The sequence below is a fragment of the Armigeres subalbatus genome, chromosome 2 (assembly GCF_024139115.2).
Source record: "Armigeres subalbatus isolate Guangzhou_Male chromosome 2, GZ_Asu_2, whole genome shotgun sequence".
Classification (NCBI taxonomy): Eukaryota; Metazoa; Arthropoda; class Insecta; order Diptera; family Culicidae; genus Armigeres; species Armigeres subalbatus.
The window spans coordinates 142739728-142765333 of NC_085140.1; the positions used below are offsets into that span (position 1 = coordinate 142739728).

General features: G+C 39.7%; 1 protein-coding gene across 1 annotated transcript in view; it reads right to left on the reverse strand.

Annotated features, from left to right (window-relative positions):
• The window catches only part of LOC134215209 (folate-like transporter 3), a 57021-nt gene extending 32438 nt beyond the window's left edge, over window positions 1-24583 (reverse strand). The window contains exon 1 of the mRNA XM_062694434.1: window positions 23934-24583. Within this exon, the coding sequence (XP_062550418.1) occupies window positions 23934-24142 (209 nt within the window). The 5' untranslated portion in view covers window positions 24143-24583. The remainder of the gene's footprint in view (window positions 1-23933) is intronic.
• Between the last annotated feature and the right edge of the window lie 1023 nt (window positions 24584-25606).

A 25606-nucleotide genomic window follows, 5' to 3' on the forward strand; every position in this document is an offset into this window, starting at 1 on the left:
TTCTGGATGGTGGATATAATTGCTTCTTTAAAAGTAGGCATTTGCTCGGAATAAGGCAATGGTGGGTGTGATCCCTTCTTTAAAAATATAAATAATGAATGAATAAAGCATCGGTGGAAGTTTTTCCTTCCTTAGCAATTGACGTTTGTCCGGAATAAGGCTATTCAAACCAACGATCCCTTCTTCAAGATCAATCAATGTTTCCAAAAGCCTTCTTTTAATCAAATGTTGAAGTATCAATAAGTTAACACAATTACCCTGTTGACCAATTGGTTTTATCCTTTTCTAATTGTGAAAAAAAAAACTGAAAACCAAACTGGCAATTCCGAGCAAGGCCGGGTACATAAAGCTAGTTGTTAATATAGAAGTGTAGGAATGCACTCCAAGCATTTGCATGCTTAGCTTATAAGCTTACTTAACTTACGAATCGCTTTCCAATCCATTGAAAAAAAAAACAAGCTTTTAGTATCATCTATCACCATGTAAACGTACGGAAGGAATTGAACGGCTAGCTTTATTGATTGTACCTTTTGGGAATCCCTCACTTACTATTCGATGAATAGATATCGATAGGCATAGTGAAATTAAGGAACGCAGGAACTTTTTTCTACTTGCAATCCTATATTTGATTTAGTATGCATGTCAGCTAGCAGCAATTGAACATGTATGGATCCTCCCTACAGGCAACATTTTCATTCAAAATTTGGATTCATGAATTCGATTGCAACATCTCGTCTGCTTTGTTCAACCGTAGCAATGGGTTTGCTCACTGACAGTGCACTATGGTCCAGGATACAGATTTACGCGGAAAGATGCATTTTACGCCAAAACTATAATTTCCAGAAAAAAAGTGTTGTGTAATTGTTCGGAATAGTAAGACCATCATTATGGTGCTCATAAAAAATGGGTGGCCCATCATGTTAAAAAAAACATGTTTTTATATTCCTCGGAATACCGACTTGTAATGTTCAACAAAGCTGTAGCGCAGCTTATTCCAATAAATTTTGCCGTAAAAGCACAAATTTTACCTAATTGGATTAGGGTGTCCCTAAAAACAGTATTTTCGATCTATTTTTTTGCTATCGATTTTTCGGAAAAGTCGTCTTCGGGTGACTTTTAGAGCTAAAAAATTGCTAAATTTATTGGAATAAGCTGCGCTACATCTTTGTAGAATATGACATGCCGGTATTCCAAGATTTTTTTTTATATAACCTATTTTGATAGCCAACCTGTTTTGATAGCATCATAGGCCTTAATATTCCGAACAATTTTGTAGAACAACATAAGTACATCTGTATTCAGGACCATAGTGCATACTGCTTACCTTGAATCCAAAGATAAATTTGACTGTCGATAGACAGCCACTGTAGAGAGATGCTCAATGTTTCTTCAAACTGTTTGTATGTTTTAGGGTGCACGGTGCCCCCAGACGCGAATATTATCGTACTTTTATGAACCTCCGTGGTTTTCTCACGAAAAGAAAGCTTAGAGCACCAGGAAAAGGATACGGGGTGTTTTAAAATCTTTCATCAGTTAAATTTTGAATACGCCCTATTTTAAAATTGTTTGGTTTTTCCCATATATGTACAGTACATACATGTTAGCTGCAAAGTAAGGACTGTATCGAAAATAAGCTATCCACTTTCAAAGTGTTACTACTCAGAAGCTCATGAAGGTATTGGTTTGTTTTACACTGCATTCGATGTATCCATATGTTAAGTTTCAAATCAGAATTCGTTTGTTTGTTGGAAATTTGTTGTTTCCGACGTATCGCAAATTGAAAGTGATATTGAAATTTTAGTTTTGGACACATGGCTCCGTAAGAACGGCATCGAGATGGATAATTTGACCAAGCGTTTCGCTATCCACCCCCAAAGGTAAAAATTCATGGTCAACAAGCTTGGGAATACTACACGTTCACTAACCTGTCGTAAAAGGAAGAAAATCAAAATCAAGTGACCGTAATTTGGACCAGAAAGTAATCATTTTATAAAACGAGGCAATTTTATGCCGATTTGTGAACCGGAAGAAAAATGCTTGAAAAAATGTTGGAATAGTGTAATATTTGTTCAGTATTATATTTTTTCATAAAATTTAACAAACAGAATTAACATATATTGCCAGACAAATTTTAATAAATTTTCAAAATTTATCCGATTTTATTCGAATAAAATAATGTGGATAACTTATTTTCGATACAGTCCTTATTAATATAAAGTGCATACCTTTTTAATAGTAATTAAATCAAGTATTGTTGAAATGCCAGTAGCAATAAGAAATCTTGCAAATAAATGAATGTTCTTCGACATTCGGGTAACGTGTCCAGCCCAGGTAGGTCTGTCATACATTAACCCTTAAGGGCACAAGGCGATTTTTATTAGAAATCGTCGAAAATATGTTTAACGTAAACGTAATTAAAATCATTAACATTAAACGTATTTTAGGTTCATTTTTTAAAACAACATTGCGCATTGAAGGGTTAAGATTGGTCGATCTATGAATCTGATGGAACAACAGAGCTGAGCGCGTAAGTTTTTGCTCTTAATTGCACAGATTAGACAATCCAATGTTTTCAAGGTATTAAACTCATATGTCAAGACATGTTATAATATTGAGTAAGTGATATGTCCCCAATAGCCATGAAGATCGATCACGAAAAGCGCCGCAACTTAGTTTGCGTTCTGTGTTTGGAAAGCAAATCCTAATAAAAGATGTGTCCAAATGCCATTTTACTATTGCATTATCACGATAAATTCAACGAATTTTATTGGATCTATCTATCTATTTATCTATCTTATATTTTCTTATATCTTATTCTTATATATATATATATATATATATATATATATATATATATATATATATATATATTATATATATATATATATATATATTATATATATATTATATATTATATATATATATTATATATATATAAAAACCAATCTATGTATGTATGTTCGCTAACTACTTCTGAACCACTTGGCCGATTTCAACCAAATTTGGTACAGACATTCTCTATCCTCAGAGGAAGTTAACAAAGGGGTGGGATGGTCATGTAGAAAAGGGGAGGGGTGGTGGGAGGGGTTTTGTTCAGAAAACGAACAATTCTGTGTAACTTTCAACTCCCAGGACCGATTTCAACCAAATTTGGTACAGACATTCTCTATCCTCAGAGGAAGTTAACAAAGGGGTGGGATGGTCATGTAGAAAAGGGGAGGGGTGGTGGGAGGGTTTTGTTCAGAAAACGAACAATTCTGTGTAACTTTCAACTCCCAGGACCGATTTCAACCAAATTTGGTACAGACATTCTCTATCCTCAGAGGAAGTTAACAAAGGGGTGGGATGGTCATGTAGAAAAGGGGAGGGTGGTGGGAGGGTTTTGTTCAGAAAACGAACAATTCTGTGTAACTTTCAACTCCCAGGACCGATTTCAACCAAATTTGGTACAGACATTCTCTATCCTCAGAGGAAGTTAACAAAGGGGTGGGATGGTCATGTAGAAAAGGGGAGGGGTGGTGGGAGGGTTTTGTTCAGAAAACGAACAATTCTGTGTAACTTTCAACTCCCAGGACCGATTTCAACCAAATTTTGTACACATATTCACTACGAGGAGGTAATCATATGGGAGGGATTTGGGAAAGGGGAGGGTCTGGAGGGAGGGTTTTGTTTAGAAAACGGGCAATTCAAAGTAAATCATGAACCCCTGTACCGATTTCAACCAAATTTGGTACACATTCTACATCATAAGGAAAAGATAACAAAGGGGATGGGATGGTCATTGGAAAAAAGGGGAGGGTATAGGGGAGGTGTTGTCTTTGGAAAACGAGCAACTCAGTGTAACTCCCAACCCCAGGACCGATTTCAATCAAATTTTGTACACATATTCACTATGAGGAGCCGATCGTACGGGAGGGAAATTTGGATAAGGGGGTAGGGGTCTGAAGGAGGGGTATTGTTCAGAAAACGGGCAATTTAGTGTAACTTCTGAACCCCTGTACCGATTTCAACCAAATTTGGTACACACATTTTCTATCCCTAGGAGAAGATAACAAAGGGGTGAAATGGCCGTTGAGAAAAGAGGAAGGGTAAAGGGAAAGCGGTTGTCTTTAGAAAACGGGCAATTCAGTGTAACTCCTGACCCCCAGGACCAATTCTAAGCAGATTAAATGATTAAATCATTCAACTCTATGATTAAAGATTATGATTAATGAATTATAATTTTTTGAAAATGATGACTGATAATGATTAATGATTAAATTCATTTTTGACAATAATTAACGATTATGAATAATAGATGAAAAAACCGTTGGATTATGATTAATGATTACCGATCGTGATTAAATGTTGACACACTATGTGTATGGTTAATGATTAACGATCGATATGATTAATGATTGATGATTATGAATGATCAAATTGCATAGTGATCCATAATCGAGTAACCTTTATTCCAAATTTTAAAAGGTATGATAATTATATGATAATGATTCAAGATTAATAAATAAAAAGCAAGGTATGCAATGATCCAATGTTCCAGCATAACTTCTGTACCCTTGCCCGATTTCAACCAAATTTGGAACAAACATTCTTTTTCTTAAGAAGGCGAAGATGACAGGGATCGATCAACTCAACACTTCATCGAAATCATGGTTTGCCCAGAGAAAAGCAATGATTAAAGTGTTTCCTTCTGGACGGTAAATGTGATCATTTCTTTAAAAATAGACGTTTTTCCGGAATAAGGCATCGGTGTATGTTTTTCCTTCTTTAGAAATAGACGTTTGCCCGGAATAAAGCGATTTTGGGTTTGATCCCATTTTCAAAATCAGTCAATGTTTTCAAATGTAATCTACCTTCTTTTAATCAAATGATGAAATATCAATAAGAAAACACAATTATCCTTTTGACCTATTCCAATTCCGATGGTGAAAAAAACTGCGAATTAAACTGGCAACTCCGAGCAAGGCCGGGTACATAAAGCTAGTATATATATATATAAAACTCAATGTTTGTATGTTTGTATGTATGTTTGTATGTATGTTTGTATGTATGTTCCAGCATAACTTCTGAACCCATTTACCGATTTTAACCAAATTTGGAACACACATTCTTTATCTTGAGGAGACGACGATAGGGGGGTTAGGCATGCTTTTTGGAAAAGGGGGAGGGTGTGGGGGGAGGGGTATTGCTTAGTTATCGGTCAACTCAGTGTAAATTCTGAACCCCTTAGCCAATTTCAACCAAATTTAGAACACAAATTCTTTATCTTAAGGTGGGGACGGGTCGAGCATGCATTTTGGAAAAGGGGGAGGGTATGGGGAGAGGGGTATTGCTTAATTATCGATCTACGCAGTTTAAATTCTGAACCCCTTGGCCGAATTCGACCAAATTTGGAGCACAAATTCCTTATCTTAAAAAGGGGACGATAAAGGGTTAAGCATGCTCTTTGAAAAAATGGGAGGGAGTGGGGGGAGGGGTATTCCTTAGTTATCGATCAACTCAGTGTAAATTCTGAACCCCTTGGCCGATTTCAACCAAATTTTGAACACAAATTCTTTATCTTAAAGATGGGACGATAGGGGGGTTGAGCATGCTCTTTGGAAAAGGGGGAGGGTATGGGGGGAGGGGTATTGCTTAGTTGTCGATCAACGCAGTGTAAACTCTGAACCCCTTGGCCGATTTCAACCGAATTTGGAACACAAATTCTTTATCTTACAGAGGGAACGATAGGGGGGTTAAGCGTGCTCTTTGGAAAAGGAGGAGGGTATGGGGGGAGGGGTATTGCTTAACTATTGATCAACGCAGTGTAAATTCTGAACCCCTTGGCCGATTTCGACCAAATTTGGAACACAATTTCCTTCTCTTAAGAAGGGGACGATCGGGGGTTAAGCATGCTCTTTGGAAAAGGGAAGGGGTGCGGGGGAGGGGTATTTCTTAGTTATCGGTCAGCTCAGTGTAAATTCTGAACCCCTTGGCCGATTTCAACCGAATTTGAAACACAAATCCTTTATCTTACAGAGGGAACGATAGGGGGTTAGGCATGCTCTTTGGAAAAGAGGGAGGGTGTGGGAGGAGGGGTGTTCTTTACAAAAGAGGGAGGGTATGGGGGGAGGGGTATTGTTTAGCAATCGATCAACTCAATGTAAATCCTGAGCCTCATGACAGATTTGAACCAAATTTGTATCAAATATTGTCTGTCCTAAGGAAGCGGTTTTAGTGGATGTGGTTAAGTAATTTTAAAAAAAGGGGAGGGTGTGGGAGAGGGGGTATTGTTTAGTAATCGATCAATTCAGCATGACTTCTGAACCCATTTATCGATGTCCACCAAATTTGGAACCCATATTATCTGTCTAAAGAAGACTATATCAGACTGGGTATGAGTGCCATAGCTAAATGAGAGAGAGGGTATATTCATTAAACGAACAGTTTAGTATACCTTTTTATCGCATAGGTCAATTCAAACCAAACACGTAAGCACGTAATCCCTACCCAAAGGAAACTATTATAGAGAGTCTGGAAGGTACTTTTGGAATGGGATAGGGGGGGGGGGGGGGGAATGGGGTTGGGTATTGTTTTTCATCGGAATAATTGTATGCCCAGTGAAAAGCAATGATTAATGTGTTTCCTTCTGAATGGTGGATGTGATTGCTTCTTCAAAAGTAGGCATTTGCCCGGAATAAGGCAATGGTGGGTGTGATCCCTTCTTTAAAAATATGCGTTGCCCGAATATGGCATCGATGAATGTTTTTCCTTCTCTAGAAATAGACGTTTTCCCGGAATAAGACCTTTCAAACCCACGATCCCTTCTTCAAAATCAGTCAATGTTTCCAATGAATAAGTAAACACAACTACCCTGTTGATCAATTGGTTTTATCATTTTCCGATTGTAAAAGAAAACTGCAAACCAAACTGGCAATTCCGAGCAAGGCCGGGTACATAAAGCTAGTAATTGATATTATTAGAAACGTGTCACATGTAAACATAATAAATTAAAACAAGCATAAATTGTTCGCTTTCCAATGAATCAGTAATTATCTAAGCACAGAGAATGCAGCTGAGTAATAAACGCTAAAATAAGAATAATGATGATGTCTATTCCCTATTGTTCGCTTTTGGACAAGTTTTGAAATGATTGAAATGCGATATTTTCATAGTTAAACAATAGCTTACCGTGTACCGATTGCATAGGTATTGAGTCTTTTGCTAGATTTTTGTAATCAGTGATTTGTTTTCATTATAATCATACAATTTTACATATTTGTGCTCAGGCTTTGACAATTGCTGATGCATTAGGAAAGCGAATATTTTATGCTTGTTTTAATTTATTATGTTTACATGTGACACTTCTCTTACAATACCAATTATTCAATAAAATTCGTTGAATTTATCGTGATAATGCAATAGTGAAATTGCATTTGCACACATCTTTTATAAGGATTTGCTTTCCAAACACAGAACGCAAACTAAGTTGCGGCACTTTTCGTGATCGATTTTCATGACTATCACTTACTCAATATTATAACATGTCTTGACATATGGGTTTATTACCTTGAAAACATTGGATTGTCTAATCTGGAGAGTAAAGTGTGCAGTTAAGAGCAAAAACTTACGCATTCAGCACTGTTGTTCCATCAGATTCATAGTTCGATCAATCTTAATGTATGACAGACCTACGTGGGCTGGACACATTACCCAAATGTCGAAGAACATTCATTTATTTGGAAGATTTCGTATTGCTACTGACAGTTCAACAATACTTGATTTAATTACTATTGAAAAGGTAAGCACTATATATTTATATTTTGCAGCTAACATGTATGTATATGGGAAAACCATACAATTTTAAAATAGGGCGTATTCAAAATTTCACCGATGAAAGATTTTAAAACTCCCCGTATTCTTTTCCTGGTGCTCTAAGCTTTCTTTTCGTGAGAAAACCACGGAGGTTCATGAAAGTGCGATAATATTCGCGTCTGGGGGCACCGTGGGGTGCTTATTCTCGATGGAAAATTCCTGTTAAACAGTTCAATTACAATAAGAACACCACTCGGTAAGCAATAACGTACGTCTATCTGATTTTCTTTTCTATTTTTTTTTTCAAAAAATAACCTAAGAAATTGTTCAGATTGCAAAGCTTGCATCTTCGAAAGTGTTAGTTCAAAGACAGCAGGCTTGATTTAAACCTAGTCAAAGCATTACACTAAAATTTATTCTACGCTGGTGATACGCGTAGATCCAAGGGGCGATGAAATTGTACTATTCTAATTATTTTTTCCCATTGTAAGGTTGTTTGACCTACAGGTTGACCTACAGACAAAAGATGATCAGAAGTATACCACATTCAAATGTGATGCAGCACGATGTTACTCATTCTTTGACCCGAATCCAAACATTCAATCTAGTTCCAACGTCAACGCCACTCGCAGCAAAGCCCTCCGACATCTGATAATCTCCGTGAGGCTGCCATTCATTCAATCTTCCTATCTGTAGTGGCTGAATGCTCCTAGAGAGGATAATTAAATAAATAAATAAATACCAAACTGCTCTTTTTTCCCCGTTTACTCTTGCCATTCCCACGGGGAAAAGCGTCATCGTGCTGCCACTACGCCACGGAGGAAACCAAGCAATTGAGTTTTCCGGATCCGGCAATCGGGTGAAATGTCATATGCCTCCCAACATGAATGCCATGGTGACTGCCGTTTGTCTGGCCGACCGTCAGTGATGGTATCGTTCTGTCGTAACAGAGCAGAGTTGTGAGATAATAGTAAATGAGACATCAACATTGAATGGCTGTCGTTTTTTATTTCATTTCGCTGTGGTACATATTTAATTCCTTGTGTGGAATATAATAAAGCCGGGTGCAAAGAAAAGTAGACTTGATGTTCAACAACGATAACTGACATTTGCAGATCGTTATCACTCTTATTCAGGCAGAGATTGGTCTCGACGGAAAGGTAATGATAGAGATAAGCCAAATTCCGCGCCGACCAATCTAAGATAACTTATATTCCCATCAGCAACGTACTTAGTACTGTCTGCAGAGAAACAGCGTATAATTAGCTTTATTTACCAATTGTTTCTGGTATCTTTTCAAAGTGTCTATCAGCTAATTACAAAAATGCATTCGTTATAACAGTGCCAGTCCATTTAGGATTCGACTGGATTTCATTCAATCTGGCTGGATTTCCTTCATTTCTTAAGCAGATATGTTCGTTATAGTGTCCGACGGGTTTATATGATATTAATTTCCTCATGCAAAAGTCACGAGTAAAGTTTAGTAAGCTTTATGGACAGTTCACAACGCGGGACGAGATTTCGATTGGATTTAAATTTGAATTAGATTTGCATTTGTTTGGGATTGTATTAAGATAATTGGATTTGACTAGATTTTGATTTATTTTGGATTGGTTTTTATTTGGACAGGATTTAGATTGGATTTGGATTAGATTTGGATTGGAATCAGATTGGATTGAATTCAGATTGGGGTTGGATTTGTATTAGATTTAGATTTCATTTGGATTTTATATGGATTGTGTTTGTATTGGATTTAGATTAAAAAGGATTGGATTTGAACTCGATTTTGATTGGATTAGTTATAGATTAAATTTGGATTAGATTTGATATGGATTCTATTGGGTTAGGATTATATTTGGATTGGGTTTATGTGTATATGAGCAATTCATTAGATTAGGCTTAGATTTGGATGAAGTTTTATTTGGACTGGATTTGGATTGGTTTACGACTTGATTTGGGTTGAGTTTGGATTGGATTGCATTAGATTTGGATTGCATTGGGATTGGATTGAATTAAAATTGGATTTGGTAATCTGTTTTTACGGCTCAATTGTGTTACGTTACAAATAATTTTTCATAAACTGTGTCGCTTCGTGAAAGTTTGAATTAAAATTTCATTTCATAAATTTTATAACTTTAACCTTAGTAAGATGTTGGGGTCAATATGACCCAAAACGAAACTTCAAAGTAGAATAACTTTTTACCTGATAATCCGATCGTTCTGAAATTTCTTGACTTTTAATATTTTGTGGAAATGAAGCATCTGACATGAAAAAAAGTATTTTAAGGTGCAACAGGAACGACCCCACAAAAAAAGTTACGAATAAGATGTTAGGGTCATATTGACCCAGAAATGTAAATGCTTATAAAACAGTCAAATTATAACCGAATTACAAAGTTTATATACCGTTCGAAAGATAAACTCATCAATTTTGTGGCTATGTAGTGATATGCTGGTTCTGGATACAATGGCCACCGGGAAACGACTTCCACGGGGACCTTGTCGGTCATATGAGGGGAGCATAAAAATCGCTCCATATATGCCATTCGATCGCTAATTCTTCATATATTCTCTTAAAACGGTAATGTATGGTCTTCCGACGAAAGTGGCCACTCCTGGTACATGCAAGGTGCCCCCAGGGAACCCGCAGGAGGGGACATTTCCGTTTTAGCACCAAAATATACCGTGCGGCGGCTCGGTCGTCATGTTTTTCCACAAAATAGATGATAATGCGCTTGAAATCGATAAAAGACCACATTGGCCACTCCTGGTACATGCAAGGTGCCCCCGGGGAACCCGCAGGAGGGGACATTTTCGTTTCAGCACAAAATATGCCGTGCGGCGGCTCTTTCGTCATGATTTTCCACCAAACAGATGGTTATGCGCTTGAAATCGATAAGTGACCACATTGGCCACTCCTGGTACATGCAAGGTGCCCCCGGGTAATCCGCAGGAGGGGACATTTCCGTTTTAGCACCAAAATATACCGTGCGGCGGCTCTGTCGTCATGATTTTCCACAAAATAGATGATAATGCGCTTGAAATCGATAAAAGACCACATTGGCCACTCCTGGTACATGCAAGGTGCCCCCGGGGAACCCGCAGGAGGGGACATTTCCGTTTTAGCACAAAAATATGCCGTGTGGCGGCTCTTTCGTCATGATTTTCCACCAAACAGATGGTTATGCGCTTGAAATCGATAAGTGACCACATTGGCCACTCCTGGTACATGCAAGATGCCCACGGGGAATTCGCAGGAGGGGACATTTCAGTTTTAGCACCAAAATATACCGTGCGGCGGCTCTGTCGTCATGATTTTCCACATTATAGATGATAATGCGCTTGAAATCGATAAAAGACCACATTGGCCACTCCTGGTACATGCAAGGTGCCCCCGGGGAACCCGCAGGAGGGGACATTTCCGTTTTAGCACAAAAATATGCCGTGTGGCGGCTCTTTCGTCATGATTTTCCACCAAACAGATGGTTTTGCGCTTGAAATCGATAAGTGACCACATTGGCCACTCCTGGTACATGCAAGATGCCCACGGGGAATTCGCAGGAGGGGACATTTCAGTTTTAGCACCAAAATATACCGTGCGGCGGCTCTGTCGTCATGATTCTCCACATTATAGATGATAATGCGCTTGAAATCGTTAAAAGACCACATTGGCCATTCCTGGTACATGCAAGGTGCCCCCGGGGAACCCGCAGGAGGGGACATTTCCGTTTTAGCACAAAAATATGCCGTGTGGCGGCTCTTTCGTCATGATTTTCCACCAAACAGATGGTTATGCGCTTGAAATCGTTAAGTGACCACATTGGCCACTCCTGGTACATGCAAGGTGCCCCCGGGGAATCCGTAGGAGGGGACATTTCCGTTTTAGCACCAAAATATGCCGTGCGGCGGCTCTTTCGTCATAATTTTCCATTAAACAGATGGTTATGCGCTTGAAATCGATAAGTGACCACATTGGCCACTCCTGGTACATGCAAGGTGCCCCCGGGGAACCCGCAGGAGGGGACATTTCCGTTTTAGCACAAAAATATGCCGTGTGGCGGCTCTTTCGTCATGATTTTCCACCAAACAGATGGTTATGCGCTTGAAATCGATAAGTGACCACATTGGCCACTCCTGGTACATGCAAGATGCCCACGGGGAATTCGCAGGAGGGGACATTTCAGTTTTAGCACCAAAATATACCGTGCGGCGGCTCTGTCGTCATGATTTTCCACATTATAGATGATAATGCGCTTGAAATCGATAAAAGACCACATTGGCCACTCCTGGTACATGCAAGGTGCCCCCGGGGAACCCGCAGGAGGGGACATTTCCGTTTTAGCACAAAAATATGCCGTGTGGCGGCTCTTTCGTCATGATTTTCCACCAAACAGATGGTTATGCGCTTGAAATCGATAAGTGACCACATTGGCCACTCCTGGTACATGCAAGGTGCCCCCGGGGAATCCGTAGGATGGGACATTTCCGTTTTAGCACCAAAATATGCCGTGCGGCGGCTCTTTCGTCATAATTTTCCATTTAACAGATGGTTATGCGCTTGAAATCGATAAGTGACCACATTGGCCACTCCTGGTACATGCAAGATGCCCGCGGGGAATTCGCAGGAGGGGACATTTCAGTTTTAGCACCAAAATATACCGTGCGGCGGCTCTGTCGTCATGATTTTCCACAAAATAGATGATAATGCGCTTGAAATCGATAAAAGACCACATTGGCCACTCCTGGTACATGCAAGGTGCCCCGGGGAACCCGCAGGAGGGGACATTTCCGTTTTAGCACCAAAATATGCCGTGCGGCGGCTCTTTCATCATGATTTTCCACCAAACAGATGGTTATGCGCTCGAAATCGATAAATGACCACATTGGCCACTCCTGGTACATGCAAGGTGCCCCCGGGGAACCCGTATGAGAGGACATTTCCGTTTTAGCACGGAAATATGCCGTGCAGCGTCTCTTTCGTCATGATTTTCCACAAAATAGACGATTATGCGCTCGAAATCGATAAGTGACCACATTGGCAACGCCTGGAACCTATGAGGGGCCACCAGAGAACTCGTAGAAGGGGACATTTCCATTTTTACACCAATATAAGCCGTGCGGCGGCTCTTTTGGTGTTTTCCCATCAAACAGATGGACGTGCGCTCGAAATCGATAAGTGACCACATTGGCTACATTTGAAACCTATGAGGCTCCCTCGGAGAACACGTAGAAGATGACATTTCCATTTTTACACCAACTTATGTCATGCGGCGGCTCTTTCGTCGTGATTTTCCTTCAAATAGGTGCCCTCGAAATCGATTATTGACATATTGTCCACCCTTAGAACCTATGAGGTGCCCCCGGGAGCCCGTAGAAGAGTACATTTCCATTTTAACACCAAAATATGCCGTGCGGTGGTTCTTTCTTTGTTATTTTCTACCAAACAGATGGTCATGTGCTTGGAGTTGATTAGTGATATTGTCTACTCTTGGAACCTTTGAGATGCCCTGCGAACCCGTAGGAGAGGACATTTTCATGGTTATATCAAATGTACTGTACCGCTTGCGGCTGCTCTATCTTCGTCTATCATTGTCTACCCTGGCCACAAGTCTGCAAAAAGTTGGTTATGCGCTTGAAATTGTTCTTCAATTGAGTATTGAGTCAAATTAAAAAATAGTTTCTGGGCTACTGTGATGATTCCTTCGAACAGCTCTTCAAGGATTTTCTATTCCGCATCTCGATATTACCATTAGTCGATGGTCCCTTCAATATCGACTCATGGAAGTTTGAGGTTTTCACCGATCGCCGTGGACAATGATATGAAAACGCAACATTTCGATATAAAAAAAATCTCTCCTTCTGTGAGACTCCTGCGGGTACCTTGTAGGTTGTAGATATTAAGTTCAGAATGAATGACCTATTTGATAGAAAAAAAAACTAGATTAATCTACCTAGTGGTGATGGTGCCTTTATCGTTCGTTCAAAAGGGTTGAGAAATATATAAGAAAAGTCTAATATAACACTAATAGGTAGATAGCTCTTATTTTTCATATTTGTTTATTTGCATTCTAAAATTTTCTGCTAAACGCAACTTATTGCAAGCCAATCGGATGAGCATAAGTGCCAGAAAAGTGATTTTCCCATGCAGCTGCTGAAATTAGTATTTTAGCCATAACTTCAGAGCCCATAGTCCGGTCCGGCCAATTTTCAATAGGAAACAATAGGGCAGGATTTTCGTTGAATGCTATTTACTGCGAGCAATTCGGTCGAGGAAAAGCTCCTAAAAAGTGAGTGAGATTTTGTGTGAACAGACCCTTTCAATGAATTCTTCACGGCACTCCACAATTACCGAAACTGGGCCTGGGGTTCTCCCGGGTTTATATTAGATTTCAAGAGCATAACCAACTATTTGATGGAAAATTATAGTGAAAGAGCCGCTGCCCGGCATGTCTTTAAGGGCCGATGTCCACGTAAAGTTTTTTCACGCTGCTTGCACGCCGCGTTCACGCAAGGTACCCAGCATAAAATGGAGTGATGCACACGTAAACGTGTGCACGACTACATTTGATGCCGGGTACCTTGCGTGGACGCGGCGTGCACGCAGCTTGAAAACACGCTACGTGGGCATCGGCCCTAAGTAAGAGTAAGAGTAAGCACGGAAATGTCCTCGCCTATGAGCTCCACGGCGGTACTTCATAGGTTCCAAAATGGAAAATGTGGTCACTTATTCATTTCGGTATAAAAACGGAAATGTCACCATCTACGGGTTTCTGTGGGCATCTCATTGGTTCCAAAAGTGGCCAATGTGGTCACTTATCGATTTCAAGCGCATAATCATCTATTTTGTGGAAAATCATGACGAAAGAGCCGCCACACGACATCTTTCGGTGTTAAACGGAAATGTCCCTTTCTACGGGTTCCCCAAGGGCACTTCATAAGTTCAAGAGTGGCCAATGTGGTCACTTATTGATTTCGAGAGAATAACCATCTCTTTGGTGGGAAAACACACCGAAAGAGTCGCCGCTCGGCATATTTCGGTGTTAAAACGGAAATATTCCATTCTACGGGTTCCCTGGGGGCCCCTGGTAGACTCCAAGAACGTCCAATGTGGTCAATTATCGATTTCAAGCGCATAACCATCTGTTTGGTGGAAAATCATGACGAAAGAGCCGCCGCACGGCATATTTTGGTGCTAAAACGGAAATGTTCCCTCCTGCGGGTTCCCCGGGGGCACCTTGCATGTACCAGGAGTGGCCAATGTGCTATTTTATCGATTTCAAGCGCATTACCATCTGTTTGGTGGAAAATCACGACGAAAGAGTCGCCGCACGGCATATTTTGCGTTAAAGCGGAAATGTCCCTCCTGCGGGTTCCCCGGGGCACCTTGCATGTACCAAGAGTGGCCAATGTGGTCACTTATCGATTTCAAGCGCATAACCATCCGTTTGGTGGAAAATCATGACGACAGAGCCGCCGCACGGGATATTTTGGTGCTAAAACGGAAATGTCCCCTCCTGCGGGTTCCCTGGGGGCACCTTGCATGTACCAGGAGTGGCCACTTTCGTCGGAAGCCCTCTCATGAACCATACATTACCGTTTTAAGAGAATATATGAAGAATTAGCGATCGAATGGCATATATGGAGCGATTTTTATGCTCCCCTTATATGACCGACAAGGTCCCCGTGGAAGTCGTTTCCCGGTGGCCATTGTCTTCAGAACCAGCATATCAGTACATAGCCACAAAATTGATGAGTTTATCTTTCGAACGGTATATAAACTTTGTAATTCGGTTAAAATTTGACTGTTTTATAAGCATTTACATTTCTGGGTCAATATGACCCCAACATCTTATTCGTAAGTTTTTTCTAATATCCGAAGAAGGTTAAGCTCATTTAACTTTTCTGGAGAATAGAGGAGGAGAAGAAGGTAGTATATAATATCAGGTCAGCTACCGCAGATTGTAAGATATTTTGATTCCATCCAACAAGAAAGATTTCGGGATGATCGTGTGAGATTTTTTTTTTTTTTTTTTTTTATTCCTTTATTTATTTGTTAGGCACTCTGTGTTACTTAACCGCTACTGTGCCGAAATCTACTGTGGTATTCTGCTCTACAGAATCCACACAGAATCTATTTTTAGATTTCCATTACCATTATTGTTGTCGTTGCCAGTCCATCTCATCGTGAGTCCATTGTGTCCGTTTGTCCATGTCGTGAATTCAATGATCGTTGCATTGTTCGGTTGCCATTAATCCGGGTAACGTTGGAGGAATGCCTCCGAGAAGAACAAGTTGTCAGTCGTCATCAGGCAGCCGTGACGGTAAGGCGCGTACCCCAAACGCCACCGTATGGGCTGCGGATCTGGCGACTGATGAGGGTTTGTTGGAGGGGCTGGGAATCGAACCCATGACCATTCGCTTGTAAGGCGAACGTGTAGCCAACTACGCTACGGGACCCCCCTTATCGTGTGAGATCGAAATGAGATTCAGTTTGCTGAGTATTGTTGCGACAAAAAGTCAAGACTAGAAATCTCGATCGGGTAATGACATTCGGACATTCAACAAACTATTCTGAAAAGACTCCACCCGAAATTCTTAAAAAGAATCCAACAAACTTCTCCAGAATTTCTTCCAAAAATTTGTATAGGAAATCCTCAAGAAATTTTCGGTACATCTTTCAACAATGTCTCTTGAAATAACTCAGAATTCATTTCGGAATTTTCTAATGTAATTTATTCGAAGGAAGGAATTCCCAGTCAACACAAAATCGTATATGATGCCGTACGTATATGGCCTCCACTTTAGCATCTTATTTGACATCATATACGATCTTGTGTTGACTGGGTTCCTCCGTTATTTTCTTCAGGAATCTGTTCAGTAATTCACTTCAAAAAATTTTCACCAGATCTTAGTATTGCACCTTCCAGAGCTATGATGAGAGAACATTAGAGAGCGTTACGTTACGAACGAATCGGATGTCTGACTAGATATTTGAATCCATCCAGTGTCTACAAATCAGCCTAATAAGCTCTGCCGGAAAACCATGTTATAGCATTATATGCCAAAGTTCGTTCCTAGAAATCAACAAACTAATGATGAGTTCGCAAGTTGTATTACTGGAATTAATCAAGGATTTATCGCAGAGTAAACTTCTGGCCCATTGTTTATCGTCTTTTCTTGAAAACTGCTTTGAATTCGCTGACAAAGGTTTTCGCAAACAGACGCAGTCTGCCAAACAGAACTTGGAAGATTACCTTGTAGGCGGTATTGAGGAGTGCAAAATAGGTGCTACAGATAGCCACTCCTCTGGCAGCGGTAAAACTGACTAGCCTCAGGCCATTATCATTGGCAGTTGCGTGGAGGCTCTCCTTTCCAATATCTGGGCGACACTGATGATGAATTTCACGTTGTGGTTTGAACATTCTCCGTAGGTCCTGTCTAGACGCTTATAAAACACATCATCGGATTTGTCGTTGGTTGGTGCGTATGCATTGATTATAAGCTGTAGTTAAAGAACTTACCCTTACCCTTAATTCTCAACATGCAGTTGCGATCATTTAACGCCTCCATGTAATGATTCGACGCTACTAAGAAACCAACTCCGTGCTCTACCTTCTCGCCACCTTTGTAGTAGGGGAAGTGGGGGTAGCACGCCCATAGGGGTTAAAACGCGCCACCCCTGAATAAGGTTAAATATCCCCATTTTGATTATTTTCAATAGTCTATACGATAAAGCAATGAAAAATATTGCCATTGGATACATATATTTCATGATTTTTCTCTAGTTATACATGAAAAACTCGAAAAAACGATTTTTGCGTGTTTTGATGCAATTCTAGCTCGGTGGAATTTAGTCTTTCTGTCGCTGTTATACATTGATAAATTAATAATTGAGCCATGAGCCATGCTGCTTACTCGTGTTCTTTATGTTCCACACGAAATCGTCGTCAAAAATTCTGAGGTCGGTGTGGGGCATTACGCCCATGCTCATTTCGTATGACCGAAACAGCTGAAACATTCGGTTAATTGCCTTAATGTAGGCAATTAAAATGAAAATCAGTACGATAAGCACATGCGCGTTTTAACCCATCCACTGGCGCATCTCACCCCGCATGGTTTCAAAATCATTTTTTTCAGGTGCTTTTAAAAATCAAATTTCTGTGCAATAAAATGGACAATTAGATATCTGTTATCGGTAGTCAGTCGCAGATATGCTGTTCTTCAGTATGCGCTGATGAAAACTGGCTGAAATGGTGGTTTTCATTGATAAAAATGGCATTTTCCTTAACGTGGGCGTCCTACCCCCAGTTTCCCTAGATGTGATGCTTGAATGAGAATTCAATTTTCCGATCTTCTGTTTTTTGCCTGTTTTTGTACGAGAACAACAAAATTTTTTACCACCGTTCGATGAGTGCGCCTACCTCCACCTTTCCGAGTCCTTTGCCGATTGTTCAATCCTGTATTTTTTCAATACACTTTTCGGGGTTAATTTTTGGTTTTTCGGTATGCCGACTTACCAGAGCTGCGATACCTAGCCACGTGATAGGGCTACCATCTTAGGAATAGGTGACGTGGTACGGCATTTCTTGTTCAGCCACCAGCTATGGGTAAAACGCTGTTTTGGGCCGCCCCTAATATGGCGAACAGACGTTCATGCAGGTTTGATTAAAGTTCCCCCACTTCTTTGAAGATTCTTTCAGAAATGGTCTGGAAATTCCCTCAGAGTTTTTCCCTTACAAATTTCAACAGAAATTTCACCCGGAGTTCCTCGAGAAATTTCCTTGTGAATTCCTTTCCCCAGGTGTCCTCTAGACACTCACCCAAGAATTCCTCCAGAAATCATTCTGATAATTTCCCAGGAATCAATCTCTTCTGAAGCTTACCGAGAGCTCTCCCATAAATTCCTTAGGGGTTTCCTCCATGGATTTCTTCGGATTTTTCCAAAATTGCTTTGAAAATTCTCGTTTTTTCTAAATTGCTTTAGACATTTTCCCGGAGATGTGAGACTAAGAATGTTTGGTGAAGTTACTTTAGGGATTTCTAAAGCATTTTATGAGGTTTCGGAGAAATGCTCGAAGTAATTCCTGGTCCATATCATCCACGAAACAAACCAATTGACTGGATCTGTTGAAAATCGTATCCTTGCTACAACTGCCTAGTCGCAATATTGAGCAACGACGGGATTCGAACAAACTGAAATATTTGTTCAAAATCTTAAAAAAAAAAATTACCTACCTTCCATCGTCTTGTGAGCTTCCTGGGACCGGAGACGAGCCAGCCTACGACTGAAAGCCTCCTTAATAAAGACAAAACAAAAAGCTTCCTGGGAACGCAGTTCTTGTCAATGATTTTCCTTATAGATCTGCGCGTGCCACTTTGAAATCAAATGGTGCACTGGGACCTGATATTCACGGCATTTTTTAAGGTCTTGCCGTTAGGTAGAGATTAGGTACGAGAGCTGTCGAAACCAGCAACTTTCAACGATCTCATTAACTATTGGTAATAGTTGCCGGAAGATAACTTGAAATATTACTTTGTATGCGGAATTTAGGATGGCGATCACTCGGAAATTCCCACACATCAGTTTCTCGCCTTTCTTGTAGATGTGGCATATGATCCCTACCTTCCACTCCTGTGGTAGCTGTTCTATTTTCCAGATTCAGACTATCAGTCTGTGCAGACTAGACTGGCCTAGTATGAGGAGAAAAAATCCGAACAAGACACGACCGCATGACGTTAACTACGTTAAACAGTTCAGTGCATTCAAATTTTAAGTGCCATCAGCCAGATAAAAATTTTTGTTCCGAAAAGTTATTGTAGCATTTACCAAATTTTATAAATTTTCGAAGATTGGTTGACACAAGTGGAGTAGCGATATTTGTGTCACTAAGCCATTTCCAATCATTTTTAAATTCGAAGGAAATTGAACAAACGTTTTGTTTAATTTGGGAAAGAAAAGTATTGCAACTGGCATTATAAAAGTTTCTAATGTTTTCAGTGTTTTGCTATTAAAATGTCAAGAGTGTGGTGAATTTTCTCGCCTTCCATTTTAAATTACGGCAGTCGTTTAATTTTTCTCTTGTTCAGCCGCTCTTTTTTCTGCCGTAATTTAAAATGGAAGGCGAGAAAATTCACCACAAAGAGATGTAAAATATGCTTAGTATGGCTTTATAGTCTTTTACGTAGTTTACGTCGAACACAAGCCCTACGACATTTTTTTCAATGATCCGCATCAAAACCAAAGTAAGAATCTAGCGAGAAGATTTCACTTTTCGCTAACGACAACTTTTCGATGATTTATTTATTTACCGTCAAATCGCTGAAGACGCCATCTTAATGAAGGAATTTTTCTTTAGCAGTCACCAGCATACGACCGCCGCTCGAACCGATACTGACGCCATCGAATTGTCTTCATGCGAATAAATTGCAGCGTCTCCTGCCGACACGTTCTTGTGATTCCGCCACGGATGCCAACTTTCTGCCGTCTCTAAGCGATTATGTTTTTTTTTAGTTTGAAGAAAGGTCGTCTCCGTTCAATTTTAGTATCAAATGGTGGCTCTCATAAGAAACGATTCTTTAATCCGCACTTCTAAATACAAAAAGTTACAAAACCAGAATCTTGAGAAAAACTTTTACTTGACGTCATGCACTTTCTTATACCTACTAGCGGTTGTACTATTGAAATAATCCTCGCAAATCAAATTTCTTCGGAATTCAATGGTGGCTGGAAAAAACGATTTATTTCCCATAATGCGCCTTTCCAATAATTAACAACAACCACTTAATAATTTGAATATTGCGAGTAAATTGTAACTTGTGAGCGGCTTTCATTTATGATGGTCAGTCGATGATGCCACCGTTGTGGAAAATGCCCTCAACTGCTGCTGCCACAACGCGAAAAACGGATTCTTTTATACATAGAGAATGAAGCGGTGGACCAAAAGGCCGTAACATATTTTCATCCAATATGATCTCCATGTTGAGGATTTTTTAAAGGAAAAAAAACTGCAATCAGGCGCCTGGGCTAGGCAAAATCCAGTACGAGTATAGCACCACACATGTTACAAATGGGTTACTGCAACTAATATGTGATCAAATTTAGTCACAACCATTTTTGCCTGACTTTTTCGGCTCGGGCCGACTCTCTAAAACCAACTACTTTTGCACTAGTCGATTTCCACGGCCTGCAATCAATCAATACTTCAGGGGATGGCTATTGAGCAACACATGTGTCACAACACTCGCCTGCATCAAAACATGATGCGATAAGAAAAATATTTTAAGCGCCGAGACAAGTGCGAGACACTGAAGACGGCCTTACTAAGGGTCGTGGGTTCAAGTCCCACCGATGGAAAGTAGTTACCTCCAATACATTTTTCAAATCATAATCTTTCACATAATGTACATAGTCACATCTGAGTTTTCAGAATAGTTTAACGTTGATAATCAGTAGTTGACACGGAATAAAAAAATTGGAAGAGAGTTTTCGAGTCGATTGATAGGAAAATCTCGGAAATCTACTGAAAGATAAATGAGCTATAAGCGTTAGAAATCTCGCACTTTGTATCCAAGCCCTCCTCTTAGACGTAACATTTTTAAAACATTTTTTTACTGACATGCAATGTTCTACAAAGCTGTAAGCTTATTTCATAGAATTTCGCTAAAAAAAACTTTTTCTGTAGCTCATAAGTTGGCTGATTTCCAACAATTCTCCTACCTAGGTGACCATCAAAAAACAATGTTTTTGATCTACTTTTTTGTTTTCGATTTTTCAGAAAAGTCGTCATCGTCAGACTTTTAGAGCTAAATAAAATGCAACTTTTGATGTGTAAATATGCTCAATATTTTCAATCCATCAAAAGTAATAGAGTGAGATCCTCCAGTGCGGATACATAAGCCATTTAACGAAAAACTCTCTAAGCATCCGGATTATGTTTATTTGTATACCATAAAAAAACAAAATATGATCATTGATGATTCATACAAACTATATTTGGTCATTTGAACACGTTTTCGATGATGAATTTTAGTGAAAATTTTCACGGTTCAGAACAGTGTCCCTGAGTACCAGACACTATTGCAACATGTTCAAATATGACCAAGTTCCTGGGTAAGGACATGATTTAGAATAGTAATATTTTCATTTTCAAGTTGTAGATATTAACACGTGTTATCAGAGCTTATTTGACTCTTCAGCTCAATTTATTACATCCTGCTCAAAATTCACTCCATTTTCAATGACATTTTCAAATTTTGTTTCTGTTTATTTCTGTAATTTTCTGATACCTCAAAAAGTAAAAATAATTGAATTGAAGTAAGTTTAACAAAACAGGTGCAAAGAATGGCTATTTGATCACATGGGAAAACTCACTGTCCGGACCCGGGGGACAGCTACCGGATACAGAAATTTGGTTTTGCACTATAGATACATTATATGTCTAACAAATCATGATTACTATTTGAAATATAACTAATATTGACCATCTTGACATAATCATAATGCATTCGGTTGATTTTAATATTGTTGATTCAAAGCTTCTAAAATAAGGCGAAACATACAATTTGTTGACATCTTTGTTCAATTTCAAATTTTGTAAAAAGCTTACGACATGAGTATCTGATAAAGGTAAAGGACTTTTCTATCACTTTCTTTTCTACTATATAGGATGATGGAGGGATCTCTGCAAGTGCCGTTTTTAGAAGTTTCCGGCACTGGGAGGTGTCCGACGCTGAAGGATCTCCCCTTAATCGTTCTTCTGTCCTAAATACTTTTTTTTTCTTAAAGTTGATATCCTTCTGAGCAAAAGCGTAGGATTTCCAATCCGGAGATGGCAAGTTCGATTCTCGGTCCGATTTTGGTTGTTTTCGGGTGAGAAACATTCTCGACTCCCTGGGCATAATGTACTTATTTTACTTGCTACACAAGATACATACTCATGCAATGGCGGGCATAGAGAAGCTTTTAATGAATAACAGATGAAACCAAAAAAATGATAATACGACATTTGAATGGCAGCTCAAATTCTTCATTATTGAAGATATGTTTTTTTTCTCGAGTTTTACCAATTTGACTTACGTTTCTTTAAAATAGGTCACCCTAATTTTCTATAACTCTATAAAAAAGGGCCTTAGTATCAAAAGCAGATTTATAAAACCAAATTTGTTTCTTAAAAGTATAGTTTTGGCAGAAAATGCATCTTTTCTCGTAAATCTTGTAATATTGTAAAATGGGTTAAGAGTACGATCAGTTACATCAGGGCAACAATTGTGCAAAACACTTAGATATTGCAATAGGGTGGTCATAAACTGCACTGTTAAACCTAACCACATCCTAGGAAAGCCTCACAACACACAGTGGCTCAGAAAGAGGTCGCCATGCCCTTGGGTACAGTCCTTGATACCCTTATGGATCATTCCTTTCAAATTTTGAAGAATAGCTGGGTTCAGAGATAATCTTCAGTATTTGAGAATAGTTTATAATTTTTTTGCTAGTTTTCTATGTATTTAAGAACAATCAAAAATGACAATTTAAATTTACTAGTAGGCATATGTAGTTCAATCAGCTGCAAACAGATCAGATTTATGTAATTATGATATTACTGATCCAAAGGACATCACCAAAACTCATCGAGCTAAGTTTGATTTTGAAGTGATCCCATAGCCTTTACTTACTAAGCTTACAAAAAAGCAGAAAAGAGAAAAGCACGAATGAACAGAGATTTACTAAACAGAGATTTACTAAATCAAGTCCGGCATATAGAAGATTCTATACAGGCATTCAAATTAAGTAGAAGCAAACCAACGCAAGATATTGTTGCTACTTGGTAACTATTTTAGTTCTCCATTGTGTAATCCACAGATAAAGTCTCTCACTCCTCACCTTCCCTAAGGATAAAAAAGTTAAACCGGCGGCAAGTTGTAACAGTTGTAACAGGTCGTCCGTACCAGTATGATAATTGCTATAACATAATCAACATCAACTGCACTCTATTCACTCAAATACCACCCACAGCTTAGATAGGTCACCCTTACGTTGGAATGCACAAAACATCAACAGAAAAACATCAACGCACTTTCATAAACAGAAATCCAATTCTCACGGAAATCAACCCACCACCCACTGTTGCATGAGAACTCACCGTAGAATGTCCGTCACGAGGAACACCACCACCAACAGCCCCAAATAGCTGTACGTGCCGATGGGGTACACATCGCGGTTCAGCTGCTCCGGCTCAATGTCACGCCACTCGCCCGACAGAAACTCGGTGACGAATGGTTCCGAGGGACGCATCTCCCGGAAAAAGCCAAACGTGCACAGCATCAGCGAAATTTTCAACCATTCCTGCATTGTGTTGGCTGTTCGTCGCCACGCTTGTCGTTAAATTGTTGTCGACGGCGCGGCTAGCCGAAGCACGCGAACCTAACTACTGAATAAATACGCGAGGTTCTTTTCGCGCACTTTGCTTTTTTTTCGCGAACAGAACAGGTGTGCGGGGGATCCCTCAGACACTCAAAGCATGACGGTGGCGAGTCGGTCAGACGCAGAGGAAGGTTGTTTATTTTCTCACTTTATCTCACAGAAGACTTCAACTGTCTGGTTGTGTTAAGCGGAACTTAATTAATTCCTACAAGGATTGGTAAGAACTGAAAAATCGAACAAGGAAGACCGTCGCGATATTCTTCTGTTGCCGACTGCAATTGTTGTGTTTATCGTATACGATTTTCGAAGCAATTTTCCTCATCCATCATCGTCGTCTTGGTCGGTAGACAGCGAGATGCAATGAGGCACTGTTGCACTGCGGAATTTTCGCTTCAACCGTGTTCGCGCTGTAATTAAATGTAAATCTCCAATGGGTCTTATCACTCGGGCAAACGTTCTGTTGGACGTATGGCTGATTACGGTAAGAAAAGCTGTACATTTTTTACAACGGGCTTCGTTGGCTTCGAAAGTAAGACAAAAGTTACATCACGTGTCGCTGATGGGTGATTTAATCCAACGATGTGGTGTATGTTTTATGGGTGAACTTGAATCATTATTATCATTTAGGTTTATCGCTTCACAATCTCATACAGTCTTTAATTTTCCATTGTGTGAAGCTTTAAAGCGTCGAGATTGTCGAGGGGAGGTAATTAGATGATATAATTAAACACCTGACTGTCTGAAGGGCGTTTAACGTAGAGAAGATACATTTTTTTTATGAAGAAGGATATAAAAAATCTGAAATAATGGGTTAAATACATAAAGAAAGTTCATTTCAACAACAGAACTGCCATCATAATTCAAACTTCTGTTTTGTTTCAACGAAATTATGCCATGATGTAAAGGATTTAGAGCCCTGCTTTGTCATTTTGACAATTTCGCAGCAATGCAGAGTGGCGAAAATCGTTTTTTTAGCGCGTTCACTTAATAGAACTTTTATTATGCGATTTAGCGTACTGGTGTCCAGAAATTTTATCAGTAAGTTAATGCCCCGCTTTGGAGGTATTCAGCTTAATGATCGTTCCTACTAAAAGTGAGATAAAAACTCAAAGGTGCAGCCCAATAGGGTTGTACGTAAAGGTGACGTAGGACCACGTAGCTATACAAAATGTGTGTTTCTTTATTAACATTGAGCAAACTGCTCGGAGGTCAACTGAATCAAGAAGCCGAATAGTAGCTCCCAGTTGGATGGACTTTGAGTCTCCAACCGGGGAAAAAGGATTAACACGACTCATCAGCCGCATCGCCGCTGAAGCCACTCGACTGGCTTTCAGTGGAGGACATCACAATCCTGGAAGACACCATCCTCAAAAATGTCCGAAATGAAGGAAA